The following is a 27663-nucleotide window of genomic DNA, read 5'->3' as shown; positions in this document are numbered from 1 at the left end:
TTGTTTGCCCTAGTTCTGCTGACTCGCTGTTCAATGCGCTTCTGTAAAAAGATCAAATGAGCACAGTATCAAGCAACCTGTACTCCCTCCCTCCTCTCTTTGGTAGATCCCAGGGAGACTGTGGCACTTCCCTGTGTGCATGTGTGTAAGGGTGTGAGTGTGTGTAAGGGTGTGAGTGCGTGTGTGTGAGAAAGCGAGCGTCAGCGCTCCCACATGGCCTCCATGCAGGACGGGCTGAACTTCACTGCTCCTCCCTACGGCAAGGTCCTGCTGCTGGGCGCTATCGCTGCTGCCTCAGCCTTCGTTGTAACTATCCTGATCGTGGTGCTCTGTGTGGGCTGCCAGAGGTGAGAGCCCCCCCCCCCCCCCCCCCAAGATTACACCCCTAAACTCACATATTCACACACAAATGTATTACACATACTGTAATTGATATCTTTATTTAGGAAAGGGAAGGCTCATAATGTTTCCGGCGAGGGTGGCAAACACAGGTTGATGGACATGGTGAGCATTAATCTGCAAATCCTCACTGCAGCCCCCTACTTTATCACTGGCATGATACCTTAACATGTATGTATCTGTGGACCATAGAGACCCCCCCCCCCCCCTCATGGCTGGTCTGTGTGTTCTCAGGGTATACTCAGGCAGTCCAAGCTGCGCTCCATCAGCAAGTCGGACACTGAGATGAACAAGCTAAACTGCAATGGCAAGAGTGAGTTCAACATTTAGTTGTTGGGGTTCTAAAATCTTCAAATGGTCAGTCGGCCCCAAACACGTGTGACACATTTTTGGTAAAGAAAAAGATCTTCCCCTCCCAGACAACGTCCTCATTCACATGCCCCCTGTTGATACCAGATGATGTGAGCTGCCAAGGAGCTTGTTTCTAATTGACTATGATGTTCGTGTGCTTTACAGAGGCTTCTAAAAAGAATCGTCCAGCCAGTATGGATCTCCTTCTGCTGCCCAGCCGCAGGTCCAACTCAGACCTGCGCTCCCAGGGCCGCCAGCTGCCCCAGATTCCCTCGGGCACCGGAGAGGACGGGGAGCACACCTACTCAGAGGTGGGGCACCGCTCCTCTCCCAAACGTGGGACTGACGATACCCTTTACGCCATGGTTGGCAGGGCTGGGCAGACGGACACTCCAGCCCCTCCGGCTGTCCCTGCCAACACCCCAGCACCCCCTGACCTAGATGGGGATGGGGTGGAAGGGGAACTTCCTGAGCAGGAGCCAGTGGCCCAGGTGATGGCTCCACCCCACCCCCAGGAGGCAGCAGAGTATGCCTGTGTCCGGAAGCTGCGCAAGGCAGACAAAGCCCCCCAGAAGAGGGATAGCGGGACGGATATGGGGGAGCCACCGGCTCCACCCCCACGCCACGCCCCGCCATCACACCCTGCCCCTCCACCGCCACACCCTCATAGCCAGAAGATGCCCCGTAAGAACATGGAGGCTTTCAATCTTCCTAGTTTCCCCAAGGTTAGTGGCCCAAATATACAGTGTGAAATGATAAACAATGATTGATTGAGAAGTTCTATGTGCCTCATGTTAGCCAAGTGCACATATATACTGTACATGTTTGCACACAACCTCCCTGTGTGTGTTTTGTGCTGTGCTGTGTCTGCATGTGTGCATGCAGAGAGTATACATTAGTGTTCACGGTATAGATTTCGGTTCTGTTCTCTCAGCAGTGCTGCTCAGTCTTGGTGGATGGTGTATGGATGACGCAATTCATTGAAATACACTTTAGTAGTGCATAGACAATGCTGCTTATAGTACTGCCGAATGCACAGCAAGCTGCATCATTCATTCAGCAAATTTCAATATGATATGTCAACAAATATGCACTTCTCAAAGCTGTTGGGAAATGCAGTATTTTTTAAATGTCAAATATTCCATGTGTCTCAATATTATGCAAATTGTCTTTGCATAAACCATCTTGATCCTCTATCAATACCTCATATTCCCATCTGCAAGGATGTTGAAGCAAGAAGGGATGCACATGTGTATATATATATATATAGCATATATTCATCTGCTAGTTACCATGGTGTTTTGTTAATGACTCTATGGCAGTCAGAGGGAACAAAATTCATGTCATAGCGTGCCTGTTTCCAGGCCAGGGATCTGTGTCTGCGACCTGAAGGAAGCCGTCTGAATAATGGGTTGAGGGGGTGCCTGGGGTCATGTTTAATGGTACTTGCTCTGCATGAAATGATCTGGCCAAACCGTTTTGGAGTTGGTTCCTATTGGAGGCAGTTAACATGTTGAAGACACTGGGGGAACATGTAAGCCACAACAGAAGGTGGGGGACAACAGAAAGCGCTTTAAGTTTGCATATGGCGGAAAATCTTTGTTGGGAGCGTCTGTGGGTGTCAGTAGTGTGCTGTTCAAAGCTCAGTTTATTGTCCGGTGGTAGTCTGAGGTATCTGAAGCACTACACCGTCTCAACAGCTTCATTAATGATGCAGATGGGGTTGTGGGTGGAGCTTTGCTGTGTGTGCTGGAATTGTTAATGAACAGTTCTGAAAGTGCATGTGTGATTGGCAGAATACTTATTATAACATTTGGTGACAAATTCCTCGCTTTTCTGATTGGCTGACAGGAAGCAGTATTTATGGGTAATGGCGAGCAGTACATCTGGAAGCCTCCAGAAGATGATGACATCGCCATGCTCCAAAACAAGCCTTTAGGCCCTCTGAGTCCTCACAGTGGAGAGAATATCATACAGCCATCCACAGCTGCGGTGAGTCGGGATGGAACGAGGGCTCTTTGTTGCTGTTTACAATGCACAAATTATCTGTGTATGTCTCTTTGTGTGTGCAGAGTCTGTACGTTCAAATTTGATTTATTTGTACTGAGTGTGGTCCTGTTGGCCTGCAGGTTGCAGAGATGTACTCCAAGGTATGCAAGCCGGGTAAGAAGAAGAGAACTGTGCCTGGGTCTCCCCCAGCCAACAGTGGCTTCCGGACCTTGGGGCGTGGCGACCGGGAGCGAGATGGGGGGTTCAGTGTGGTGGTCAAGCCCCAGACATGGGCCCCATTGGAGGGAAAAGCAGTTGGAGGACCCCCCGGCGTATTGGATGACCACTGTTATGAGTCCATTGGGACGGAGGAATGCGATGCGGCCTATGAGGCCATGGATGGAAGTGGCGGCTGGAAGCGAGAGAGGCCCCCCAACACCTGTGCCACATTGCGGCCCCGGAGGAAGAAATCCCAGCAGCCTTTGCAGCAGCAGCAGCCTCCGCCACCACCACCTACGCAGCAGACCCCCAAGTTACAACACCTACCCGCCAAAGCCCTTCTGCTGCCAGGGGAGAACCTCTATGAGAGCATTGGGGACCTAAAGCAGGGCTCCACCACCTCCAGTACCACCACCATCTTCACCTTCAACGACGGCATGGAGATGTACGTCACAGGGCTTTAAGGCTGACCTGTGCTATGACACCTCATCCCCGCACAAAGAACAGCACAGGGAGAGCAGGTGGAGAAGCCTCTCATGCTCACTCACGCATACTGTTTACATTTGAGTCATGACATCCTGCCTTTCAGAGCCTACAGAGGCCTTAGGGCAATCGAGTTGGCTCGATGACCTGGGTTACAGAAGTCCCTGGGTGCAATCTATACCTTAAAATGAATCCAAAGGTAGTAATCAAAACAAAAAAGAGCACAACACTATTACAGAAGTTGTTTCTGTATGATCATTGTAGCACTTCTATTTTAATGATGTGTATAGCACAATTTAAGGGAAAAGCCTAAATTATTCCCCTATTTTAGTGGGTAGACATTGTCCTTGTCTAACCTGGACCCCAATTAGGAAGTAGCACAACATTGTGTTCACTCCTTTGGTAGCACTTAGTCTGGGTGTGGCAGACCTTCCCTGTAGTTGGTCAAGATGTGAATCTGGAAGGAATTGAAATGATAATCTAAAGAAGATAAATATTAATCAGAATACTTGAAAGCTCAGGGACTAAGAGTAAAATGAGAGTATAATTACAAAATTGCACACATTTCGCATTCCTCCTAAAATATATAGAAATAATTTTGACCATATTCATATATGTGAAAAGAGGCCAGATATTTTACCCTTTTTCATATTATGTTTCATATTACATGGACTACAAAACTGTCTCCACTGCCGTCTGTAAATGAAGTGTTTTAATTTGTCTATCCTGTTTCTGCACTTTGCCTGCTAAAACTTGCATGCTAAAAAAAAGAACGAAAATTGAACAAAAAAATCAAGCACCGTCACGTGATACCTATATTGAATGGTTTCTTTTTTTACTGTTGTTGACTGTTTAGTTATTTTAGCGTTGCTTTGTATCTCTTTGAGAGAACTATGTTAAGTAGATTCAGCACATGTTTGGTCACTGAGCCCGTGGCTGTGAGTGGAGTCAGGTTCCTCTCCGCCCACATCTGTGGCTTGTTAACACGAGACTATCAGAACTGCTTGGGTCAGACAGGTTGAGGCTGGCCACACCTCTCTTCCTGCTCCATCCTCAGTATCAACACAGTGGACCAATCAATCTGCTGTGTGGTCATACTGGGTCACACCCTGCTGCAGCCGTGGAAGCTGGTTAACCTGAGAACCACTACATTAGCAATCTTTGGCTTATTGCTATAATGATGAACATTCTTTTTTCTGTCTCTCATTCTCTCTCTCTCTTTTTCTCTCTCTCTTTTTCTCTCTCTTTTTCTCTCTCTTTTTCTCTCTCTCTCTCTCTATTTCAGTGATGTCTTTTGGAAAAATATGGAACAAATAAACAACAAGACAATGATGTGAGCAAAAGACAATACTACGGTATAGTTGTTGTTGTTGTTGAGGAGAATATCTTCTGAACTTGGACACTAAAGAGGAATTTATTTGACCAAATATCCCCAGCACACAATGTGATTATTCTGTATGTTGATGCAATGTGTATGTACGTTACAAAAGAGAAAGAATAATAAATATATAATTGGTGTCAAGAAATCTATCTTTTACTATTATGTTTAATTGTGTTTTTGGAATGACTTTGTCTGGTTACAAAAACGGCAAAACAGCTACAATGTGAATTTTGATGTTTTGTTTGTTAATTTTGAAGCCATTTAAGCTATGGTGTGTTCTTTGAAAGCCCAGCTAAGTTTAATGTGGCAGCTAATGTTGTGTGTTTGCTATTCAGACTACAGGGTCTTGTACTCGAAACGTGTAATTAAGTGCTAAGTGCAAAAGATTGTAATGTTTTATATCAAGATTACTATTCATGAAAATGTCAGTCAAGTTTATACTTTTGTAATAAAGTGGCACTTAAAAAAATATGACCTCTTTCATAGTTTCACTTTTTAATCCATCCTACATGTGCCTTAAAACCGATTTTCTACTGAAAGTAGTTGCACTAACTACTAACTTTTTCAAGCCACAACACAGCATAAACAGATGTCTTCCCAACAATCCAACCATGTGATCAAAGCCTTAAATCAAACACACAGCAGTATTTCTGATGCTCCCTCTACACCAAAGATACGATTCTTAAAGTAACATTAAGCAGCTCTGAAATCTGTTTTTACAAAGTACAAGACATGCTGTTACAGATGAATTCTTATTGCTTTAAAGGCTAACTGTAGCTTTATGAAGACAGATCGTAAATGTTAGAATGAGTGTTCATTGTTGTAGTTTGCCCAAAATAACCGAAATTGTAACGAACGACTAAACCAATTTTCACAGGCTAAATAATGCACATACATGTCATTATAATATTCAAGCTTTTTTTCAGTTGTCACATATAAGTTAGACCTAATTATCCAAATTCCGTCGCTTATTTTTCGTCTTGTTTGTATGCATGCTCTTTGTGTATAAGAATATCCATATTTGTGTGTGCGCGCGCGTGTGTGAATAGTGGGGTCTGCGTCTGAGTAGCTGTAGAAAAAATAGGTCACCCTTAAAACAAAAAGCTTGCAGTCAACGTCGCAACCGTCTGCTGAATTTTCATTGGTGGACTTGTCTCCATAGTAACAGGTTAACCTTGAGGCAGTAGTCACATGGGCAGGCAAGTCTATCGCATTAACTCTATGGTCTATCGCTGTCTTCGAGAATACAGCATGCATCGCATGACATCCGTGATCACGGAGTCTGCGAAGGCTGAGAGATAACCCCTTAACAGATCTGTCTTACGCTTCCGTCTGGTCACCAGTGGCTGTAAAGTACATATATTTAAGCTATATGCAATGTCTATGGTTATATAGAAACCAATGAAATCAATATCAACAGCTTACGAAGCATAGAACGCTAAAAGATAAGGCTAGAATTTGTTGAAATTATCATAAAATAAGTATGTCTTAATGTACACATAGGCCAACAGTAGACCTATATGTCGGCACGTTTGTTGTTTTGTTTTTGTTTTTTGTATGAAAAGGCCTTGGAGATTGAGGGGTTTGAGTGCACACTAACTTAGGTTAAGTAAATATTACCTGGTGTAGGCCTACGCATTATATGCATTATAACAGCAAAATACCATGTTATCAAGGGAGGGTGTGAAACCATTCAATGGCATTGAAATGTTGAGCAATTTAATCTTCTTTATGAATATAAATATACATTTCCTTGACAATGACGTGAATGGAACCTAATAATTATTCATATGACAATGCTGTCTATTATATGGTTGGAAACAACAGACAAAGTACTCCAAACACGTCGGCAGAAAATATGAATTAACCATACTTGCCCCTACAGGTCAAGCAGCACCTTGCAGGGGCAATCGTTTCACCTGTGCCTGACACACCACAAATCCAGACAACCGTAGTATGTTTTATTTGTGAGATGCGTGTGTAAGCGAATCGTATTTCCTATCAATGTGTCAGAATTGCCAGTTGACAAGTCCAGACTGAGCTGTCTCAATGCTGCTGTTTTCAGTCCCACATCAAATATCTCCACGTCTGCTTAGTGCATTATTTCTTTATACTGTTCACTAAGCTGTTGGATACTTGTGTATACAGTATCACTATCCACTATGATAAAGGATACTGGACACCTCTCATTTGGATTCATTTCAAATTTATTATAAAAATTTCAACCACTACTGTAGCTGAGATGACATAATTCGTATTCAAATGCACACTTGAGTCAATTACAGTACATACTATAAAGTAACATTAACTTAATCCTCAGAACAGAGGAGATCCAACTGATTCCGTTTAGTCGTTCCCAGACACAGATAAACTAATCTGGATAGAGAACTACTATGTCTAATAAAATCGCTACAATACAATACAAAATATCTTTATATACATTATACAGAATACTGACTTTGTATGTTTATCTTTGTATGTGCAGAGTACGACCTGAGGGGAATTAGGAATAGCATGGCTGTGTAGACCTGAATTGAAACTCTCCCATGTTAGGTTTAGAATGTGTTAGCATGAGGTTCTCTCCAGGTCCTCTTCATCACTCCAACAGGACGACCCATCTGTCCCAAAGTAGCGATCTCCAAAGTCACCTTTGACAAAACAAAAGACACAGAGTGAGATACATTGTTGATAACAGGTTTTGATATAAGAGCAAAGATGCAAGGACAAGTGGTCACACCTCTGTGTTCAAATGCAGTTCAAGACCAGAGCTTCAGTGGACTTCAGATATGTGGCCCATGTGTTTGTGTGTTAGCTGGACCTACCTATCCCTGGGATGACTTGCAGCATGTTGTCTAGACTCTTGTCCACGGCTGTGGTGATGATCTTGACCTTGGGGAAGGCGTAGGCCACAGAGTGCACCCCCAGCTCCGCCATCAACAGAGACACCAGGGCTATCTTACTCTCCTGAACCTCATGGTCCTTCACATACACAGCACGGTCACAGTAATCAACATGATTATTGATCATGTGTAAAGGTGGAGATGGTGAATTTGTCCTCAATAATTTATCCTATGTAAGTAGAGCCCATAGTTTTTCTTTGAATGGAAACATTTTGAGTAGAAAAGGTTCAACCTTGGGCCCTATCAATGACTACTTTGACATAAGTTACATTAGGGAGCTGATGGGTGGGTCATGTTCAGAGGTGTGTCTGTCAATGGTACCACCCACCAGTAAGACCCGTACAGCCATCATGGCTGCAGCTCCCGTAGACACGGTGCTGTCCATCAGGATGACATGGTCCTCACTGATGTCTTTGGGCAGACGCAGGTAATGCAGCTGGCAAGGCCAGGGAGAGAAGGAGGAGACACAGGGTTACCATAGAAACAAAATCAGGAAGGGGCAAATCTAGTTACCAAGGAGACAACTCCGTGAGGTGGAATAAAATAGAAATAAAGAAGAGATTTTTTGCATTTTTATTTCGAGGATTTTTTCAAGACACAATTCCACAGGCAATTAAAATGGCAAGAGGTGAAAAAGAAGCAAACACGTAGTCACGTCAGAGCGGTACCTATATAAATATCGGACTTCTCTTTCTCCCTCACCCGCCTACCTCTGGTTCTCCTGAGTCCAGGTTGGTCTGGATAAGAATCTTCCCGATACGGACATCCTTACACACAGCTCTCAGGGCAGGCTCCATGGTCTCCCCTGCCCGCAGGATAGACACCCCTGTGATCTGAGCACAGGAACAGTCTACTTTAACATGAGGAGGACAACTCAAAGGACATGATGACAGATGTTTTCCCTCGAAGGAGTAGCAGGGGGGTGTAACTCACCCCTTTCCCACTGTAGCTGCGCCCCTCATACTCCTCGCCTTGTGGAGTCTGCACCCTGCAGGACTGTCACAGAGGGCAGCAGAGCAGAGTCACACACATGCATGTCCCTCACCATGTCACAGTCAAACACAGCATGTCATTAGGTAAACAGGTGTCCAGTCAAACACACATACACACCTGAGTGGGTAGAAATGTTAAGGCATGCTCAATGAGAAGGCGCATCAGTCTCTTTGAGTAGAAGATGAACTCGTCTCGGCTAGTTTCCTTATTCCTTCATGGGAGAGGAGGAAGAGAAGCATAGGGTTGTTGATGAGCCTCAGTACACAGAGCCGGGGTGGAGGTGCCATGTGAGCACGACAGTCTGGTGGTGTCTAACCTGATGATGGTGTGTAGACCTTTGACCTGGGGCGTACTTTCTAACACACTGAGAGTCTGGGGGAGGGGCTGGGTCTGTTGGGCTGATGCCAACACAGCTCTGGGACCATGGATAGAAAGATAAAGAACGAGAGAGAGAGAGAGAGAGAGAGAGAGAGAGAGAGAGAGAGAGAGAGAGAGAGAGAGAGAGAGAGAGAGAGAGAGAGAGATTTGTGTGCCTGGCATGTCATTTAAATAAACAATTAATCACAACTACAACATACAGTATAAGCTAGCTGGACGGTACAATACACAGGAAGGATGAGGAGAGATGTTCAGGCTTACCGTACACTGAGCTCACGCTGCATAGAAGGAAAAAACAGAGAAAGGCAGAGAGAAAGAAAGAGAGAGTATCAAGGAGAGACGCACTGGGAAATATTTTTACTACTCCGCCACAGGGTGGCGCCCTTCTCTGATGAATCAGCAGGCTCAGTGTTCCTGTTCCTGACTCACCTCCTCCAGCTGACTGTGGACATGTTGAACAATCAGATCAATGGCCACCATGTTACCTCCACCTGCGGAAAAGAAAGGGAGAAAGAGAGAGAGAGAGAGAGAGAGAGAGAGAGAGAGAGAGAGAGAGAGAGAGAGAGAGAGAGAGAGAGAGAGAGAGAGAGAGAGAGAGAGAGAGAGAGAGAAACAGGAGAGGATGAAGTGATAACTGTGAAAAAAAGCCAGGCTGTTGTTGCAGGGTGACTGTGTGGACACAGTTCAGTAGTTCTGCGGAGGTATCGACCGCCAGACACCACCACTGACCTCTAGGCACCACTATGTCAGCCAGTCGCATGGTGGGCTCAATGTACTGCTCGAAGGCTGGCTTCACAAACTTGTTGTACTGCTTGATGACGCCCTCGATGTCCCTCCCCCTCTCGGTGATGTCCCTGCGCAGCCGACGCACCAGACGGATGTCTGAGTCCGTGTCAACAAAGATCTTCATGTCTAGCAGCTGCAGACACACAGTACTGTAGCACTGAGAATAACCTCTGACACTGAACTGGACGCAAGAGTGCTTGTCTTCTCTTTCTTTTTGTGAACCTATCTTTGAATGTCAGTGGCCCTCTGTCTTACCTGCAGAAGCTCCTTGTCTGCAAATGACATGATTCCCTCAAAGATGATCACGCTGGCACCATATACCGTTTTCTACACCAAGGAGAGAGAAGTTTGAGTTTGGTCCCCCACAGAATATGCTTCACAGCATAAGCTGCTGGTCAAGTCCAATATTTAGATAGGCTTCCTCTTTGATATGTAGAGTGTGGTGCTGTGCTTACCCAGTCTTTCTGTCTCCCGTGTGTGGTGAAGTCATACACAGGGATCTTGACACTCTTTCCCTGTTTGAGTCTGCGCAGTGTGGCGACCAGCAGCTCAAAGTCGAAAGCCCCAGGGTGGTCAAAGTTGTAATCATTACTGGCTGCCAATGTCTGCTCCTCAGGAGACAAGACCTACAGAGGACAGGATACTATCCTCAGCACATCACTGAAACGACAGCACATTCATGGAGATGGAAAAGGGACTGATGTCAAAGGAACGTCCCCGCTGAGGCGAGTGTATACGTGAAAAGAAAAAAAGTGTCTGTGTTCAGAGTCAGATGCCTGAGCGGTGAGGGAGTTGGGCTAGTAATCAGAAGGTTGTCGGATCGATTCCACGCCGTGCCAAATGACGTGTCCTTGGGCAAGACACTTCAGGGAGGAATGTCCCTGTACTTACTGTAAGTTGCTCTGGATAAGAGTGTCTGCTAAATGCAAATGTTCAATATAGGAAGGTTTGAATGGGAATATTTATATGTGTGAGTGGATACCACACAGGCCAGCATGTTAAGGGTTGTTCTATAAAGAGAAAGGGCATACGGCAGGCAAGGGATTAATCTGCCATGTGGGACAGACTCGAAATGAACCAAGTGACTAACAACATTAACATGGTAGGATTCTGGATAGCCTGAATCACAGGTTCAAGCTAACCTACTTAAGACACAAAGAATGACACTTGGCCCCTCAAAAGCAACAGGGTTATCTAGAATGATGGAAATGCCATGGTAATCACTACAGTAATTATAATGATATTAGATGGTGATTTGGGGACAGTCAAATAAATGTTAAGGTACTGGTAGTGTATCACAGAGAAAGAAAGCAGTGGGGCTAATTGGAACTGAGGCTAGGAGCACCCTATACATTCAGACATGTCACCTTGTAGAAGGAGTCCATGGAGAGAAGAACCACCCAGGGCACATCCAGAACCTCGATGATCTTATTGGCCACTGTGGTTTTCCCTGAAGCACTTCCCCCACACAGACCTACACAGCCAACCAAGGTCCACGTGTTTAACGCAGCATCCATGGTATTGGATTGGCATTATATTGGTAACAATGGCATTCATGACCCACATACCGATGACAAAGGCCTCTTTGGACTGGGTGCCGTGCTCATCATACCAGGGGGGTCTGCCAGCGGTGTAAATGGTGCGTGTGCCGGTGCGGAGCAGGGGAGGCTCAGTCTTACTCAGGGACATGCTCTTCCTGCGGGGGGTGGTGATGGGGGGCAGGAGCCGGTCCAACGAGTCCTCCCCACTTCCACTGGAACAGACAGCAAGGGCAGGTCTCAGCAGGTCAAAGCACTACATCACACTGAGCTGTTGATCAACACACTGGGGAGTTTGGCAAATGCTAAGTCATGCTATTATGAGTGTTTCCAAAACATTCATGTGAATGAGCGTATATTGACCTGATATTTTGTAAATAAAGAATCTGTGCGAGGGATGTAGGGCTAGATCATTGTCCACAGACTAGTGACACGATATAAGTAAACATGTTTGAAAAAACTGTAAGAAAAAGCTGTTAGAAGTTCCCTTCTAGATGGAGGAGAGAGCAGAGTATAGAAGTTGTTGATTTCATCCTTCTGAGGGAGGCTAATCTAATGTTCTGTGCTGTGCTGTACTAAAGCACGAGTTCTTACAAGCTCTGATTATAGTATTAATCCTACACCCCTATTTACTATCAAGTCCAACTGAAGCCTAATTGTCAACTTAGTTTGCATACTTAGAGAACAGGGTATTTGTCTCCTGTTCTAGCAAGTGGAAACATTACACAACGTTAGTTTCCTTGTTGATATCTCTGGTATTTGGTCGTGCCAAACAGCTTAAGACAACTGCCATGCAAACGTCAGTCAAATTGTTTAAAAATCTGCCCAATGAAACAGCCACTGACAAACAGTTAGTTCAACCACAGTGTCTGAACTCATGTATAACCACCATTCATCCCACTGCAACTATAAAACACCTTGAGTTGGGAAGCACTGACCTCACCCAACAGACTCAACCCACTGAGCCTAATGCCTATAGCCCTTACTTTGCTTGCCTGATCACAACAAAGACAGCATTCATAGTGCACAAGCTCCCTTTGCACATTACAAATCTCTGCAACTCAGAGGACATAACCACAGTAGATACAGGGCTCTTACCTGCAGTCAGGTCTGAGAGACCAGCAGCCTGATATTCTTGCCCCTGTGTAGTCTGGCAGAGTCATGTCTGCCTCAGAGAAGGACTTCCAACTGCTCTCCAGTTCAGCTTCTATAGGCAACTATCCCACAGTATTTCACAGCTGGACACTCTCACTAACATTCAGGGAGGTGTGTCACTCTGAAAGCTAAGGCAGTATACATTGTGGCAAAACCACTAGTGACCCTGTCATTTTGAGGTAAGGGGAAATGCCCTAGCTACCTCTCTCTCCTTTCCAACTACAAATGTTCTGAGTTTAAGAGGATCACAGTAACACGCGGACTGCAGAGCGCTGTTTGGCTGGTATTTTTGGAGACTTATAAGCAAGGGACATCCTCTGAAATCCTGTCCCAAGCGAGTGCAATAATGGTCCATGACAACAGACAGAAGCGGACTACCAAGACATGGCTGCCATGCTCTAAATAAATAAAATACATTATTTTCTGTGGGCATAGACAGAGAAACACTGCTCTTCGATGTTTGAGAGAGTTCAATAACGATAAAGCTAAACAATTATAAAATTGACAAATAAAATACACTTAGCAACGACTACATTTACATAGGGTGATTATCACGTCCATAATTAATAATACTTATCGCCCATGTGAAACTGTAGCATAAGTATTAGATTCAATACTTCGAACAATGATCGGAGCAGGTGGGATTTATGGCGTACAGTATCCAACACCCGGTCCCTGCGCTCTCGAGGGGGAGGAAAACGAGGTCACAAAGCTTGCAGGGCTACTGCCGGTTAAGACAGCATAGGAGTAGCCTACTGAATGAGTTCCTAAAATATGCGTTTGATCACAATAAGCAAATTGGAGAAATCATGTTAAATATCTATTTGAGACGAAGGCTACCTGTCCGAGCGCGATGACATCTTTTTTCCGCACTCCGTTTCCATGGGGATCCTGCGCCCTCAAAGTCGGTACTGGATGGCAAACGCCATGAATTCTCCGTAATCATTTTCACAGGATTGTGGGAAATGTAGGCTAGTTTCTCGCCAAGACTACAATTCTATGAGAAAACGAATCCATTCTGTTTCTTGCTTTACCATCCAAACAGGGCCACAATATGTTAATTCATAAAAACAATGTATTTATTTTTTCAGAAAAAAGGTTTGTGAACGAGATTTACTACAGATAAAGAAAGAGAGAGACGTAGAGAGTTACATTTTAGCAGACAACTACATTATTTAAAACATACATTTTGCACAGCAAATGTAGGCTAATGGGTGAAAAAAGTGGAACCATTACAACTGACCACACTGAAAAGGAACTGGAGCTGGCAGTACATTAGTTCCTTCATGTATGATCTCCACGCTGTCAAATTCAAGAAAAATCCCTGTTGTAATGTGAACACAATGTTCTTGCTTTTTCTTGTGCTTCACATTTCCGGCAGGCTACGGTTGAAGTAGGCTAAGTCCAATAATTCCAGAGTATTCACTTCTTGTAGTCTGGAGTTGATATATTTGTTATGATAGGTTTCCAAAAGAGCCTATAAACAAATACAGGAATAGTGCAAATGCAGTTTCACCATTATTGTGTACATTTATGATCACATTCAGTATTTTCCCAATCATTCAAATTAAGTCAAATAAATGCTCTCTCTCACACACCCACACTCACACCCACACACAAACACACAAGCACACACACACAAACACACCTCTGCTAAGCAGCTGCAGATTGCGTCCCTCTTCTTGCACCTGCAGTTGCAGAACCTGTTGTAGGAGCTCCTGTCTCAATGTCTCCTGCACTAACCCCATCCTTTCCAACTTCTCCCCATTCAGACGCAGCAAAGCACGGCCTGGTGGGAGCAAAGATATCTGAGACACTACAGACATTTGCTTTAATCAACAGGTTTTGGTACCAATTTTTGTAATAAGCTAACAGTTCAACATCCTCAAACCCCTTGTGATGATGATGTAGGCATAGCTTTGTGTGCTTCAGATCACCCTGTTGCCATTATTACCTGTGATAGCATGGTGGGAGAAGGCCTCGACGTAGGTGAGGTAGTTGTGAGGACAGTGTTTCTTCAGCCATCGGCAGACATCTTGCTGAGTCCACAGTACTACAGGCCGGATCAGGCTGGGCTGGGAGGGGCTAGTATGGTATATTCCATAGGAGTCACTTGACCGATACTGTAATAAACACAAAGATTATGAGTGGAAGGGACTTGAAACATCTGCATGTGCCCCGTTGCTGTATTTTTATATAGTTCTTGACTTTTCCTCCGTACTGTCATCACTTTATGTGTGTCTGCTCTGTCTTTGACCTTGGGTGTCTCAGGGGATGCCAGCCCCTCCACTTCACTCATGCTGAAACATATCCATCAGGCAGTGGGGCTGAGACACCCAGGGGGCCTCCCTCACTGTACATAAGAGACCACTTCCCTGTCATCATGCTCAAGCATGATGCATCTCAGTCCAAAGGAATGAACGTCAGTAGAGATTCATTACTCCCTTTGTGCTTACACACTATATTTTTTAATAAAGCTCTGTGGCACCTCCGTCTGTGTGGAAAAAAGAGTGTACATGTCACATCCCGCCCCACTCTCTAGTCATGTCTTGGTTTTGTGTGTGTACTCTCCTCTTATTTAGTGTCTCCTACCCTGCCTGTGATTGACCTCCCCAGCCCTGATTGACAGCACCTGTTTTCAATTGAGCCCCAGTGTATTTAGCCCTTGTGTTTCAATCTCTCATTGCTAGTTTGTCTTTGTACCTCGTGTCAAGTCTCTGCCTTGACTTCTGTATCCAGTAAAACCTTTTTTGTGAAAATTCTAAGTCGTGCTTTTGAGTCCACCACCTATTGCCGTTACAGTACAGAGTTTAACATGTTAGAATGTAAGGAAGCACACCAAGACCCATAAATGAGGATTATCACTTACAGGTCCCCGTGGAGATCAAAACTATACTTCTGAGAGAAGAAGAACATGCAACAGTTCTGAGATGTCCTGCATCAGATAAAGGTTCATACATCGGCTTTAGTTCTTGGATGAATTTAGTCCATGCTAGAACTAAACTCCTAAATTTAGAAGTATGCAGTATGTGGAAAAGCGGGCAACTAATCAAATGAAGTCTTTCATCATCTATTCTGTTTTTTATCCATGCCTCTAGTCTTCTCTTCTTCTCTAATCTTCACCTCCTATGTGGACCATCCTACTTAAAGTTTTAGAGGTTGGCCCTGCTGAGCTCATGCCAAGCTTTATACATCAAAGTGACCAGCATGAAGCAAACAAATCTCTCTTCGTGGTTTTTATTTTACAATAATATAACAAATGAGCGTTCTGAGGTGCACATCAGATCATTGAAAAAGGCCATAGGAATGACATACAGTAACAGACTGTATAAATTGTCTAAATTGCAACATGGGCTTCACAGCCTCAACAAAGTACTTCTGAATGTGGAAGACATGAGAGTGGAACTGCACCCTGTTTAGGGCCCTGCCTCTGTCCCTGCCTGTCGGTGCGGCGTCCGCAGTGATGCGGGCTCTGCATCAGTCCGTCGTGGTGAAGAAGGAGCTGAGTCGAAAGGCGAAGCTCTCTATTTACCAGTCGATCTACGTTCCTACCCTCACCTATGGTCACCAACTATGGGTAGTGACCGAAAGAACGAGATTGCGAATACAAGCGGCCGAAATGAGCTTACACCGCAGGGTGTCCGGGCTCTCCCTTAGAGATAGGATGAGAAGCTCGGTCATCTGGCAGGGGCTCAGAGTAGAACCGCTGCTCCTCCGCGTTGAGAGGAGCCACTGGGAAGAGGCCCCGGGGAAGACCCAGGACACGCTGGAGGGACTATGTCTCTCGGCTGGCCTGGGAACGCCTCGGGGTCCACCAGGAAGAGCTGGTGGAAGTGGCCGGGGAGAGGGAAGTCTGGGCCTCCCTGCTTAGGTTGCTGCCCCCGCGACCCAACCCCCGGACGAGCGGTAGATAACGATGACAACGTGCTGATCTCTTTTTTCCATACAGAAGAACACAAACACCACAGTCTGCCTTTATTCCAGAGAACAGGAACAAACTATATCTTCACTGCAGCTTTGCCAAAGCTTCCATCCAGTGTAATGAAACCCCCATTCATGGATCCTTTCATTGGCTGAAGACAAAAGCAAGGGCACATCGCAATAAAAGGATTTAAAAGTCACTTTTGAGCTCAAAAGATATGACTTTCTTGGCGGCTGCTGTAAAACTGTATAACAAGGACAATTCACTTTATCAGATCATCAGAACCGGTAATTGGACTGCGTTAAATGACAAAGCCAGACCAAATTTCAGATGAATGGTTACTGAAACTATGAATGTGGTCAAGTGTTGTAAAAGAGAGGCACACTCTCTCACAGTTATCTGCAAGAGCAAATTCTGCCTGCTTCACACCAGCCATTAAGTACTGTCCTCCATATAGCTCCCCTTAGCTTTCAGTCAACAGAGCATTGCTTCTGCTGTTCATACTGAGGGTCAGGTCTATTTAAACCACTCTAAGAGCCTATGAGTGCCCCAGATCCCTCTGGGGAAACGTCCACTTCCATTCTCTATAACAAAGTGCCCATTAGTAACAATGGACAGTGACCATGTTTCTGTTTGTTTGCTTTCTGAATAAAGTCTTTGTGTAAATGAATTAAAGAGCATCAGAACAAAGGTTACACGCAAGTTGATCGCATGATGGGAAACTAAGGATTTCTATGACTGCTTTAAGATAAATGAAACTTGTGAAGCTGCCTTGTTTCCTACAGTAAATCTACATTATAAAGACAAGAGCTAACTTATTAAAATCAGAAGGAAGTGCTTTGATTGCTCAAAGGAAACACTAAAGCACATTTTTTAAGTGCAAGAGAAAGAGGCAGGGTTTTTCAAAACCTACCAGCAAGAGCCGACAAAGGGGGCAAATCAAAAGGGCATCTAACTAACAAATAAGGGTTTAATCTATCTTAATTTATGCACACATGCTGAAAACACTCCAGACATGTTTCCTCTATATACCAGGCACCTTTTAAATCACAGCAGGATAAAGGTACTCAACTAATGGCCCATCAAAATCCTTTGATGAGCTCAATGCGATGTTTTCTTTGGATGGGATCAAAACACTGAAGATCATGCACAAAACTGTTGATTTATTGTGAATTTCCAAGGTGGTGTTGGTTCTCTACCTGGTGGGCCTCTGTCCCTGGCTGTTGGAGTAGCTTCACAGTCCTCCCCCCAGCTGTCTTCTGACCACGCCCGTCGTGCCAGGTCAGGTTCCCACCTGTTCGTCGGCTCAGCTGGTGCTTAAAGTCCTCAGGCAGCGCCCTGTACTCCACAGCTGGACGGCAGAAACTGAAGCTGGAAGCAGCTGGACACACAGAAGTGGGCACATGCTGAGAATTCGACTGTTGTGTACAATATCAACACATTCTGCAAAAGCACATTCTACAACACATCTCATTACCAGTTTTAGAGGTTTGAGAATCCTTCACTATCCACTGTTTGTGCTGAAAAGCCATGTTTCTGTTGACTATAACCTGCGTGTCACTGATGTGTAAAACTATCTGGGGCCCTTGTCATTTCAGAATGATCTCATTACTGGGTGTTTTCAAAGAATAGCTCGGATACCCAAGCTGCTATGAGGTAAAATTCCAAAGAATTTCAAAGTCTGTACTCACATAGCTCCAAGGCAGTCCCAAACACACAAGTATCACAACATGGAACAGCACATTATATTGTAACTTCACTGTTTCAGCTGTGAGTTTTGCTTATCATTATAAGTAATCTTTTCTATCAATTTTTCTAGCAGGTGGGCCTAGAAGAAAGTGGTACCAGAATAAACAGGCTGTTACTGCAACACACCCTGGCAGTAAGCCAAGAGTCATTACTTATTCATGTGCCAGATTGGGTAGACGTTCTTGTTGTGTTTGAGGCCATCTGAGCCGTGTGTGATGCTCATTTAAATATATTTCCTCTAATTGACACAGAGGGTTTAATTGAAACAAGGACAGGATCAGATGGAATGGAGATTAAAGTCTTTGGATGCTCCTGCTTTGTAACTCTCCTCTGCATCAGTCAACAGCCCACATCCCAGACCTCCAGCAGAGATCAACTGTACTGAGGCAGCTCACTTTTCACTGTGAACATCAAGATTGTGCCTACAGAACTCATTATAATCCTAGAATGGCATTCGATGTGAATCTTTGTGTTCCACAGTACATAAGTAAGTCTGGAGTGTGTAGGAGACACCAGAGCCATGTTTCTTTCTTTGCACAATTCTTTAATGGTGATGTCATCACGCCTGTGAACCAACGATCCAAAGATCCACTGCTGTCTACATTCCACACACAAGGTGGCTTGCAATGCATAAACCCAGGGCAAAACATGTTTCACAATTTCTGATATATATATTTATTTTGTATTATAAGTCCATGGCTAAAAGGACACCATAAAGGTCGCTGTCCATTTCAGCACCAGCTGACCAGCCCTGGTTTCTCCATTAACTCACTTCATGAACTGAGAGTAAGCTGCTCACAACCAGTTAAACCATAATATCAGCCAAGCAGGCTGAAGTGAAACTGTATTGTTTAATTTGTCAAGAAACTATATTCATCAAGACACACTGCCTCATAATTATGACATAAGAAGTCAAAATGTAATTTAATGTCTAAATTACCGTCCACAGCCATGGCTCGCGCTTTCCTGGTTTCCCCGTGACTGTTCTAGCAAAAGTATCTCATCGTCTCCGATGACCGCAGTCAGGCAGACAGAAAGGTTGTTTCTCACCTCACCGGTTTTCTATGCAGCCAGTTGTCCAAAACTTTATTATACCACTGCTTTAAGTAATATGCTCATCTATAAACTCCGCAGATATTCTTCCTGTAGCCTACGTCTGTGCCGTTGTGCCGGGAGCGCCCAACTAGTTATATCAGTTATTGCGCGTGTGGTGAAGGCTGTCCGGAATGCCCCGCCGACGTTACTTGACTAATTCTGCTGGTGCGGTGTATGTGTGTGTCTGCATGTGTGGCTATGGTTTATCTTGTCGTGAGAATCAGATGCAAAGTTTTTTCTCAAGAACCAGTTACAGCGCACTCAAAGTGCTGCCCGGGGCCCTATAATTAAAGCAGCCAGTGCAGATACTTTGAAAACAGGCTGATGAAAAGCCAGCGCGCGGTTTACACGCGAAAGGCCAAGCAGTATGGGGGAAGCTCAACGTCAGGGAATTCCCATGTTTCTTAAAGAAGAAGAGCTCACTAAGTATGCCAGCCGGGGACCACTGCCATGATGGAGTTTTAGTGAAGTCTTAAGCACGAGACCCAGGGGGTGACCTTTCTGTAGCGGATCCAAGGACTGAGCACATAATTGCTACAGGTCCAGGATAAAGGTTTTGAGGACGTTAGACTACTAAAATAGCACCATGAACGGGTTATGCCATTTTAAAGCAAGTGTAACCAAGATCATTTTAAGCTCGCCCAGTTGATGGATGGTATAACTATTGCAATAGTCTTAGTCTTAGTCAATAGGATTCTGTGCCAACCAAAGCCACCAAAACACAACAAACAGATAAGTTAATTACAGGCCAGTGTGCATGGGCACAGCTTTTGGCCACGTTACCATGACAACAGAAGCATGGAACTGATATTTGAGTGGGCACATGGGGGATGATCTTTTAGGTTAGCTGGGCACATGTGCCTTGGCTAGAGGGTAAAAAGATGAAAGGAATCCTTTTGAATTAACAGTTTCCACAAGAGAGAACATCAAAGAGCCTTAAATATTAATAGCACAGTATTTCTGGTGAGGGGCTTTTTTTTGTTATCCAGTGTAAAATTGGTCAACTGTTGGTATTTTTTCCAAACTAGATCATTTGACCAGAAACATGGTATTCTAATTAAGAAATACACGAACACACTCAATGCAAGCAATCTCCACTTGGCTGATGGTGGAGTGTTCTGTCATGTCTTCTTGAGGTAACTGTGGATGTAATCTCCAGCCTCCCATTCTCTTCCACAACACCAGGGGGCAGTCTCAACATTCAGGAAGTGGGTGAAAAAACAAAAGTTTTAGTCAGCTGGTCCTCACAACAAGCACAACTTTTTCCCCTCTGTGAAGCGCATAGTGTTCTGGTATAAAATGCGCTATATAAATAAAGTTTGATTTGATTTGATCCACTGGGGCCTAGAATTTTCAGTACAATTGTCTTGAAACTATCTCTCTCGATATCATCCCATCCCTTAGGCAGGGCAGACTTGACATGTTTGTTGATGGATCTTCTCATGGCAGTGGGGTGCTCACATACTATAGAGTGAGATGGGTTCTGGTTCTACAGCCTTTGGGCCAGCCTCCTCAAACATATAACCTCTCACACTGCTGTCAAGTGGGAAGGAGAACCTCATTGTGTTGCCAAGACATGGAGTTTACTCACACCAGTGTTTGCCAAATTGATTAATATATGTCAAGATGTGCCTTTAAGCCGTAAAAACAATCTTTGAGATATCACACAAAACAAGATGACATTTAGACACAAGCACATTTAGAAACATGTTTAAAAAGTAACATGATTGTATTTTCAAAATGGTGTGCTTGGTGGTTGTTGGTCCATGGCTTTAGAAGTGTTGGTACTGTTGGTCAGTGTGTTCCTCTGACTGCTTCAGACAAAGGGGTTTGGTGGGGAAGTGGGATCAATTAAACCTATTTGCTCTTCCACATGGCTGTCAACTGACAGTTACGGATGCAGGCTACACTTAAACACACAAGCAAACAAATAAACAACTGTAAATAATGCAGGGTTTAAAGTTTTGTAACCTGCAATTTGCTGATACTTTTAGTTTGTCAAACTCCCTGAAACATGATTTGCCAGTGGTTGCTACACATAGACAAGGTTATTTTGTTATTTACTCATATCATCTGAACATATATGCGTATAAGGTAAATGCTAGGTAAAAAATCACTTCTCTTAAAACACACTGAAGGTCAAATAAACAGAGATGCTATAAAACTCACTTAAAGTGGTCTGCAATCAGGCAGACTTAGAATGTAGACCTCTGGTGTCAATAGTAAACACAGATTGGACAACTACACACACATACACCCACACACATACACCCACACACATACACCAACACACATATTCATTTGTTTAATTCTCAACACTTTTCCGCGCATGTGGACAGGCAGGTTAACTGGGCCCCATCCTGTTCAAAATGGCTGTGATGATAGGTTTGTGAATAGCCAACAAGTGATGTCAATCTTACCATGGCTGAAGGAATGGAGTCCGAAACAGCTGCTACATTGTGAGATCATTTGCTAGATGTCTTTGGTGGAAAGGCCTGGTGTGGCTGCTGGAATAAAGGTGTGCTTGTGTCGAAGGACCTAACATTGGTCCTGTGTTAAACGTCTAAAATGTTTTACATTACACAATGAAAGCTTGTTGACGGATGAAGTGGTAAAATAGCTATGGGAATTAAAGTGCATTTTAACACATACACACATGCACACACATACACACTGTTCTGTTGTTGTACACTGGCAAGTGACAGGGAGTTCCCAGGTAGGAGGTGTTCCCTGGTACAAACAGGATACAGGAAATGACATTTTAACAAGGACCAATCCCTTTGGTCCTTGAGTGCTCTAAAATAATGGACACAATGTTAGTTCAGTTTTTGAAAGACTGCCAGCTGATTAATTCCAGTTTGTGATTGATATGCAGAGAAAGCAGTCCACAGCATGTGTGACTCTCACATTAACTCTGTAATACACATGTGAAAAACATGAAATGAAAACCAAATCATGACAAAGAAGCATTACACATATTTGTGGTTTGCAGACTTGAACCTACATAGTATTTAATAGAAAAAAACAATCAGAGGTGATGGTCAGGACTCTTGACAAGACCCCTGGACTTCAAACTTTCATCATAAATCATATATCATACATTGTACATGCTTGACAGGGTTGTCAATGTGCACTGTCAGGATGAGTTTATTGTTGTCACTTTTCATTTGTAAGCTAAATGTTGTAATACAAATATTTTACCAATCATCTAAGGACAAACTGAAACTCACAAAACACTTTTCCCTGTAAGGATAAGAGAAACGTTGTCATCACTCAAGTTTAAAAAGCCTCCAGTGCTGAGGACATCCAATCTGTTCCATTCGTCCTTCAAGGATATCTGAAGACATCACACCAATTCAAAAGATTTTGTTCAAAAATTGAGACCGAGGTGAGATACAAGGTAAATAAAGAACCAGTAAAATTGGACAAATTGTACTACTGAGACATTTGTGAATAGAGCACATTCCCTAGAAACTCCCATTAACTTCAGCCAATACTAGTGAACAAAGATGTGTTGTGATGGAGTGGTGGGTGGGGGTTTGTTTGTGTGGGTGAGCCATTCAGAACGGTGTGTGTGTTTTTCAACACAGGGCATCTGTACTTATTTGTTCCGCAGGCCTGGTGACTTGCCGTTAGGTTTAGTGTGTGTGTGTGTGTGTGTGTTTGTGTGTGTGTGTGTGTGTGTGTGAGTAGCAAAATGAGACAACTTTAACGAATATGTTTTCAAACCAAGTTCTGTTTGGTGGTGGGTCAATCTTAGGAAACTGACATACAGCTCTGTGTTTTGACTTGTGGGTTTGTAAATCCTTCACAAGGCCATTGAAAGTGACCTGACATCTACATGTGATGTAGCTCACTGTTGCATGCTGGGCAAAGGAAGGCAGAAGAAGCGTCTTGCTTAGTTTCCAGCATGTCCACTTTGTTGTATAGCAAACGTGTTTAAAATATTTGTAAGGGTTAGGGAGTCCAACACTGTGAAGCCGTTGAGGCAGTTTGTCAACTCTTCTCAGTGTCGAGGCGTATAATGTCACCAGACCAAGAACAAGAACACAGCAGAAACAGCAGTCTCAATGCAGACAGTGATGACTGCTCAATAAGAATTGTCATTTATCATTATCTTGCTGAGCGTGACAGGTTTCGACAGATGTGTCTTGCAATTTTTATTTTATTTATTAGTAATCTTAGCCTAAATAAAGAGGAACAGAGGGAATACAATGGCTAATAACTCTACACTGGATAAAGAGCTTGAGGTTGAAGTATTGGCGGTAGAAGTGTGTATGGGTGTAAGAAGGTAGTAATGAACCTGAACACAGATGGTGGAGATGGTACCCTTCCATTCTCACTCCTGTGTGACCGTCAGCAGGCTATGTGGGAGGAGAATATGCAAATATTGCCAAGGGAGGCCCTATTAGGGGACGGTAGTGGTGCCCCAGCTCACAGTAGACTGTTGTCACCCTGACAGAGAGTCCACCACGCCCAGAGCCTTAGCCAGGGTCAACACAGACAAGGAGGCAGTCTGCTACACCTTCCCTCTCAGCATTTACTTTCTCTATTTTCTCCTCCGAACAACATTTTTGTACTTTCCTATTGTGGATCTGGATTTTTATTCATTAGTGTTTAAGTCACAGCCTTGTCATTGAGAGGAAAAACACTTATCCACAGGCTCTTTGGTGGTGAAATGCAGGTGTGTGTGGGGGCTGGCATTCCAAACAGACATCCATCTCCCATCAGTTGGACACTCCAGAGGAACCAGGGCCACTGATCTCCATTGATTATTTCATTGTTTCTGTTACTCTTGGAGGCAAAATCTTTGGGACTTAAGCCTCTTTTTCCCTGAAGATAAAAGACAAACAAAGATGCACACAGTTCCAATTCTGATCTTGACAGTGATAGTGTCACTGGCCGATGCCAAATTCTACAGTCCAAACCAATACAATCTCTACAAGGCAGGGGCAAGTCCACAGCATGGCCAAGGGAACCCAACAGGCAGACACAAGTAAGTAGTATCTTTGTCAACAATATGTCTTTCTTTGTCTATATTCTTGTTATGCTCTCTTTTTTTTTTTCGCCTTATCTACTGTGATTTTTACCACTTTAAAACCCAAAGTATGTGTTATTTGATGGCTTCTTGCTTCTCCTCTCCTAGGAACCACTGTACATATGTAGTGGAGAAGAGCGTGTCTTTCACCATGCAGGATGGGGCGGCCCCCTATGTGAAGGCTGAATATAACAAGTGCTCCTGGGGTCAGAAGTGTCCAACTCTCATGTGAGTCCTCCTTTATAAATGATTTCCAATAGTAGCATGGTCATAAATAGACACGGACCATTCCTGCCACAACCATGTTGAGTCTGTATGATTTTCACGGGCTCGTTTGTAAATGCCCTTTCAGATATCGCCTGATGTACAAACCACACTACAAGGTAGCATATAAGACCCAGACAGAGCTGGAGTGGCGTTGCTGCCCAGGATACTCTGGCTATGGCTGCATGGAGGGACCTCCAGCCTACCACCACCCCATGAAGATGATGCCACCTTTTAAGGGCTCCCCATTTAAGGGTCCACCTTTTAAGGGACCACAGTTCAAGGGTCCACCTGTCCACCCTGGTCTCAAGGCCAATCCCTGGAGTCAACCCAAGGGACCTCCCAGCAATGTCAAATCTTACCCCATGCGTCACTTTGGGCCTCCCATGACCTCCTACACAGAGACCTCCTTTGAGCCGTTTCCTTCGGAGCCAGAGCCAGACCACCACCCTCAGCAGCAGCCTGAGCCAGACCACCCTGAGCATGAACGTGAGCATGAGACTGAACAGGAATCTGAACATGACCATGACCGTGAACATGACCATGGCCGTGAACACAACCATGAGCACGAACAGGAGCATGAACAGGAGCGTGAGCGCCGCCCCCAGGAAACACCCCCCCCTGGTGGCAGCCATGATGTTGACGGTGAGATTGGCTGTGCATGTGTTTCCAAAGTCATAGTACGTTCATACCCACACGGGTTGATTACAATTACCACAAAATTAATTGTAGTTCATGGTAAAGTATCACATGCATGCTCATTCAAAAGAATTACTGTATTATAATTCTCATCTACTCATTCCAGTAGACTTACTGTAAAGTGTTTGGATTAGGAAGTGTGCAGTATGTGTCCAGACTTTTGACTGGTACTGTATGTAAACAGCTTCTACTCTCTCTACTCTCTCTAGGCCAGGATCCTGACAGTGAGACTGAGGAACGTCTGGGCCGAATGGAGGAGGACGTGCGGCGCCTGTCCCAGGGCCTGGAGACACTGAAGGGGACCCTAACAGGGTTGGAAGACGGCCTCCGTGCCTCTCTACGCGAAGACGCCAACAGAATGCTGTCTACCCTGCTGTCTGCTGCCCCCGGCCCTGTCCCTGCACCCGCCCTGGCCTCTAGCCACTTAGTCGTGGGCTTCGGGCACATTCCTGGTGGAGACCCTGAAGCAGAGGGGCTGGATGGGGGCCTGGCTTTTACAAGTCTGGGGGAGCTGACTGGCAGGGTGGAGGAGCTCAGAACAGAGCTGAAGGTCAAGAGCACTGAGCTGCAGGAGCTGAGAGGAATGGTGGTGGGCCATGACGGAACCCTGAGGAGGCTGTCTGGTGACCATAGCTCAGCCCGCTCTGCAGGTAAGGGTTCCCAGAAGTTTACGGAGGAGCTGCTGGATGGCAGACTGGGTGCTAGCAGGGCAGAGATCCTGGGTGGGTTTGAGCAGAGGATGGAGGTCGCTGAGGGCCGCTGTGAGGAGAAGGCTGGGGAGGTGAGGCGACAGTGCCAGCGGGAACAGGAGGAGGCACAGGAGCAGCTGGAGCAGGCCCTAGAGGGGAGTGCCACAGGCCTGAAGAAGGAACTAGGACATCTCCAGGCTCAGATCCAGCGCCTGGACACTACAGAGGGCTGCTCTAGCAGGATGGTTGGCTTAGCTGAGAGGGTGCACATGCTGGAGCAGTCCGTGGCTGGGCTCAACCAGTCCCAGGGCCACTTGAGGGTAGAGCTGGGTGGGCACAAGGATCATGTGGAGGGCATGCTGGAGGGGCGGCTAGGGTACGTTGAGGCCTGCCTTAACCTGACTGGAAAGGTGAAGGGGGTCAGCGGTGCCACTGCTGCTGGTGAGACCAGAGTTATAGAAAGGCTGCTGAACACCACTGAGGTGGGATTGGATTTGGAGGCTCGTCTGGAGGGGAAGCTGAAGGCTCTGGAGGGCCGTCTGCTGACTGCAGTGGAGGAGTTGGGCAACGCAACGGCCCCGGCCCTGGTGGAGGGCCACGCCGTGCCCACTCTGGAGACAGAGTTTGAGTCCCTCCGCCGGAGGCTGGAGCTGGACGTGGACAGAGTCCAAAGACAGCTGAGCGGCCTTGAGAGTCTTTGCACCTCCTCCTGCAGCTCCTCCCCTCCCTCTGGCCTGCAGGGAGATGCAGCCTCATTACACTCTCGCCTGGTGGAGGAGGAGGACAACATGAAGGGGCTCCTGGATGCCCAAGCTGAGCGTCTGACCAGCCTCAACAGCACCCTGCAGAACCTACTGGTCAGACTGGAGCATAAGGACCACCAGCAGGAAGACGAGGCGGGGAACTCTCTTCAGGGAGAGCTCATGGTGCTCAAGTTTAATGTCCGCTCTGTTAACCGCACTCTCCGGAGTCTGAAAGATTCGGTGGGGTTGGTTGCGCGGGAGGTGGGCCGCACCAACAGTACCTGGCAGGAGCGGGAGGAGCGTCTGGCCCAGCAGGTGAAAGGGGTGGTGCAGCTGGTGGGCCGGCAGGCATCCATGCTGGGGGCTGGGGAGCGGAGGCTGACCCGGCTGAAGGCAGAACTGCAGGAGCTGAGGAGGCGTCTGGCTGGGGAGGTGCAAGGATGCAAGAGCACGGCGCTGGGGGTCCAGAAAGAAGTTACTGAGGTGGGGGGCCGGGTGGCCAGCGTGGAAGGCCAATGCAAGGGTCTAAGTCACTTGGCTGAGGACCTGGAGAGGATCAGGGCAGAGCTGGAGAGGCAGTCGGATGGACACCTATCCCAGGTCAACGGGACCCTCAGCAGCCACGCTCTGCAGCTGTCGGAGCTGAGAGACGGCTTGAGAAACTGCACAGCCAAGCTAGAGCTGAGCCACCAGAGACAACCTCAGAGTCTGGAGCCAGAGCAGAGGAGAGGAGATCAGTAACCACAAACATATTACTGTAAAAGGGAGGCCACAATCTGAGTGATGCTGTAATGGGCCATTATCTAGAACTCCAGAGACATGGGGTTGACGTTGATCATGTTGATGTTGGGAAATGTTCAGAAGTTCGTTGTACAAATGTATCGCACTGCAA

At 45.5% G+C, this 27663-nt stretch overlaps 4 protein-coding genes across 6 annotated transcripts; 2 read left to right on the top strand and 2 right to left on the bottom strand.

Annotated features, from left to right (window-relative positions):
• Positions 1 to 213: 213 nt before the first annotated feature.
• LOC146252192 (uncharacterized) lies at positions 214 to 3519 on the top strand. Of its 2 annotated transcripts, none has more exons than XM_084680853.1 (6): positions 214 to 347; positions 447 to 504; positions 634 to 712; positions 985 to 1475; positions 2602 to 2742; positions 2880 to 3519. In XM_084680853.1, exons 1-6 carry the CDS (start codon positions 214 to 216, stop codon positions 3420 to 3422), a joined length of 1446 nt encoding a protein of 481 aa, XP_084536979.1. In that variant the 3' UTR covers positions 3423 to 3519. The 2 variants fall into 2 exon arrangements, with proteins under 2 accessions (XP_084536979.1, XP_084536978.1); XM_084680852.1 differs by having other exon boundaries at positions 916 to 1475.
• A 3492-nt stretch (positions 3520 to 7011) lies between these two features.
• uckl1a (uridine-cytidine kinase 1-like 1a) lies at positions 7012 to 13511 on the bottom strand. 2 transcript variants are annotated; one of them, XM_084679931.1, is made up of 16 exons: positions 13413 to 13505; positions 12516 to 12634; positions 11448 to 11632; positions 11247 to 11353; positions 10335 to 10505; positions 10135 to 10206; positions 9823 to 10012; positions 9523 to 9584; positions 9355 to 9371; positions 9032 to 9130; positions 8833 to 8926; positions 8656 to 8718; positions 8433 to 8555; positions 8051 to 8158; positions 7645 to 7801; positions 7012 to 7470 (listed from the first exon to the last, which is right to left on the bottom strand). In XM_084679931.1, exons 2-16 carry the CDS (start codon positions 12578 to 12580, stop codon positions 7388 to 7390), a joined length of 1596 nt encoding a protein of 531 aa, XP_084536057.1. In that variant the 5' UTR covers positions 12581 to 12634; positions 13413 to 13505; the 3' UTR covers positions 7012 to 7387. The 2 variants fall into 2 exon arrangements, with proteins under 2 accessions (XP_084536057.1, XP_084536058.1); XM_084679932.1 differs by lacking the exon at positions 12516 to 12634 and having other exon boundaries at positions 13413 to 13511.
• Positions 13512 to 13675: 164 nt separating this feature from the next.
• On the bottom strand, positions 13676 to 19420 carry samd10a (sterile alpha motif domain containing 10a). The gene is made up of 5 exons (XM_084680808.1): positions 19184 to 19420; positions 17694 to 17875; positions 14527 to 14695; positions 14221 to 14361; positions 13676 to 14049 (listed from the first exon to the last, which is right to left on the bottom strand). The coding sequence occupies exons 1-5, from the start codon at positions 19194 to 19196 to the stop codon at positions 14027 to 14029; spliced, it is 528 nt and encodes a 175-aa protein (XP_084536934.1). The 5' UTR covers positions 19197 to 19420; the 3' UTR covers positions 13676 to 14026.
• Positions 19421 to 24194: 4774 nt separating this feature from the next.
• Positions 24195 to 27663, top strand: emilin3a (elastin microfibril interfacer 3a). Its single transcript, XM_084680965.1, has 4 exons — positions 24195 to 24334; positions 24485 to 24604; positions 24729 to 25285; positions 25549 to 27663. The coding sequence occupies exons 1-4, from the start codon at positions 24195 to 24197 to the stop codon at positions 27510 to 27512; spliced, it is 2781 nt and encodes a 926-aa protein (XP_084537091.1). The 3' UTR covers positions 27513 to 27663.

This window comes from Hypomesus nipponensis, chromosome 18 (assembly GCF_054491055.1).
Source record: "Hypomesus nipponensis isolate SF chromosome 18, ASM5449105v1, whole genome shotgun sequence".
Classification (NCBI taxonomy): Eukaryota; Metazoa; Chordata; class Actinopteri; order Osmeriformes; family Osmeridae; genus Hypomesus; species Hypomesus nipponensis.
The sequence above is the reverse complement of the archived record's forward strand: the minus strand, read 5'-3'. Positions and strand labels throughout refer to the sequence as shown.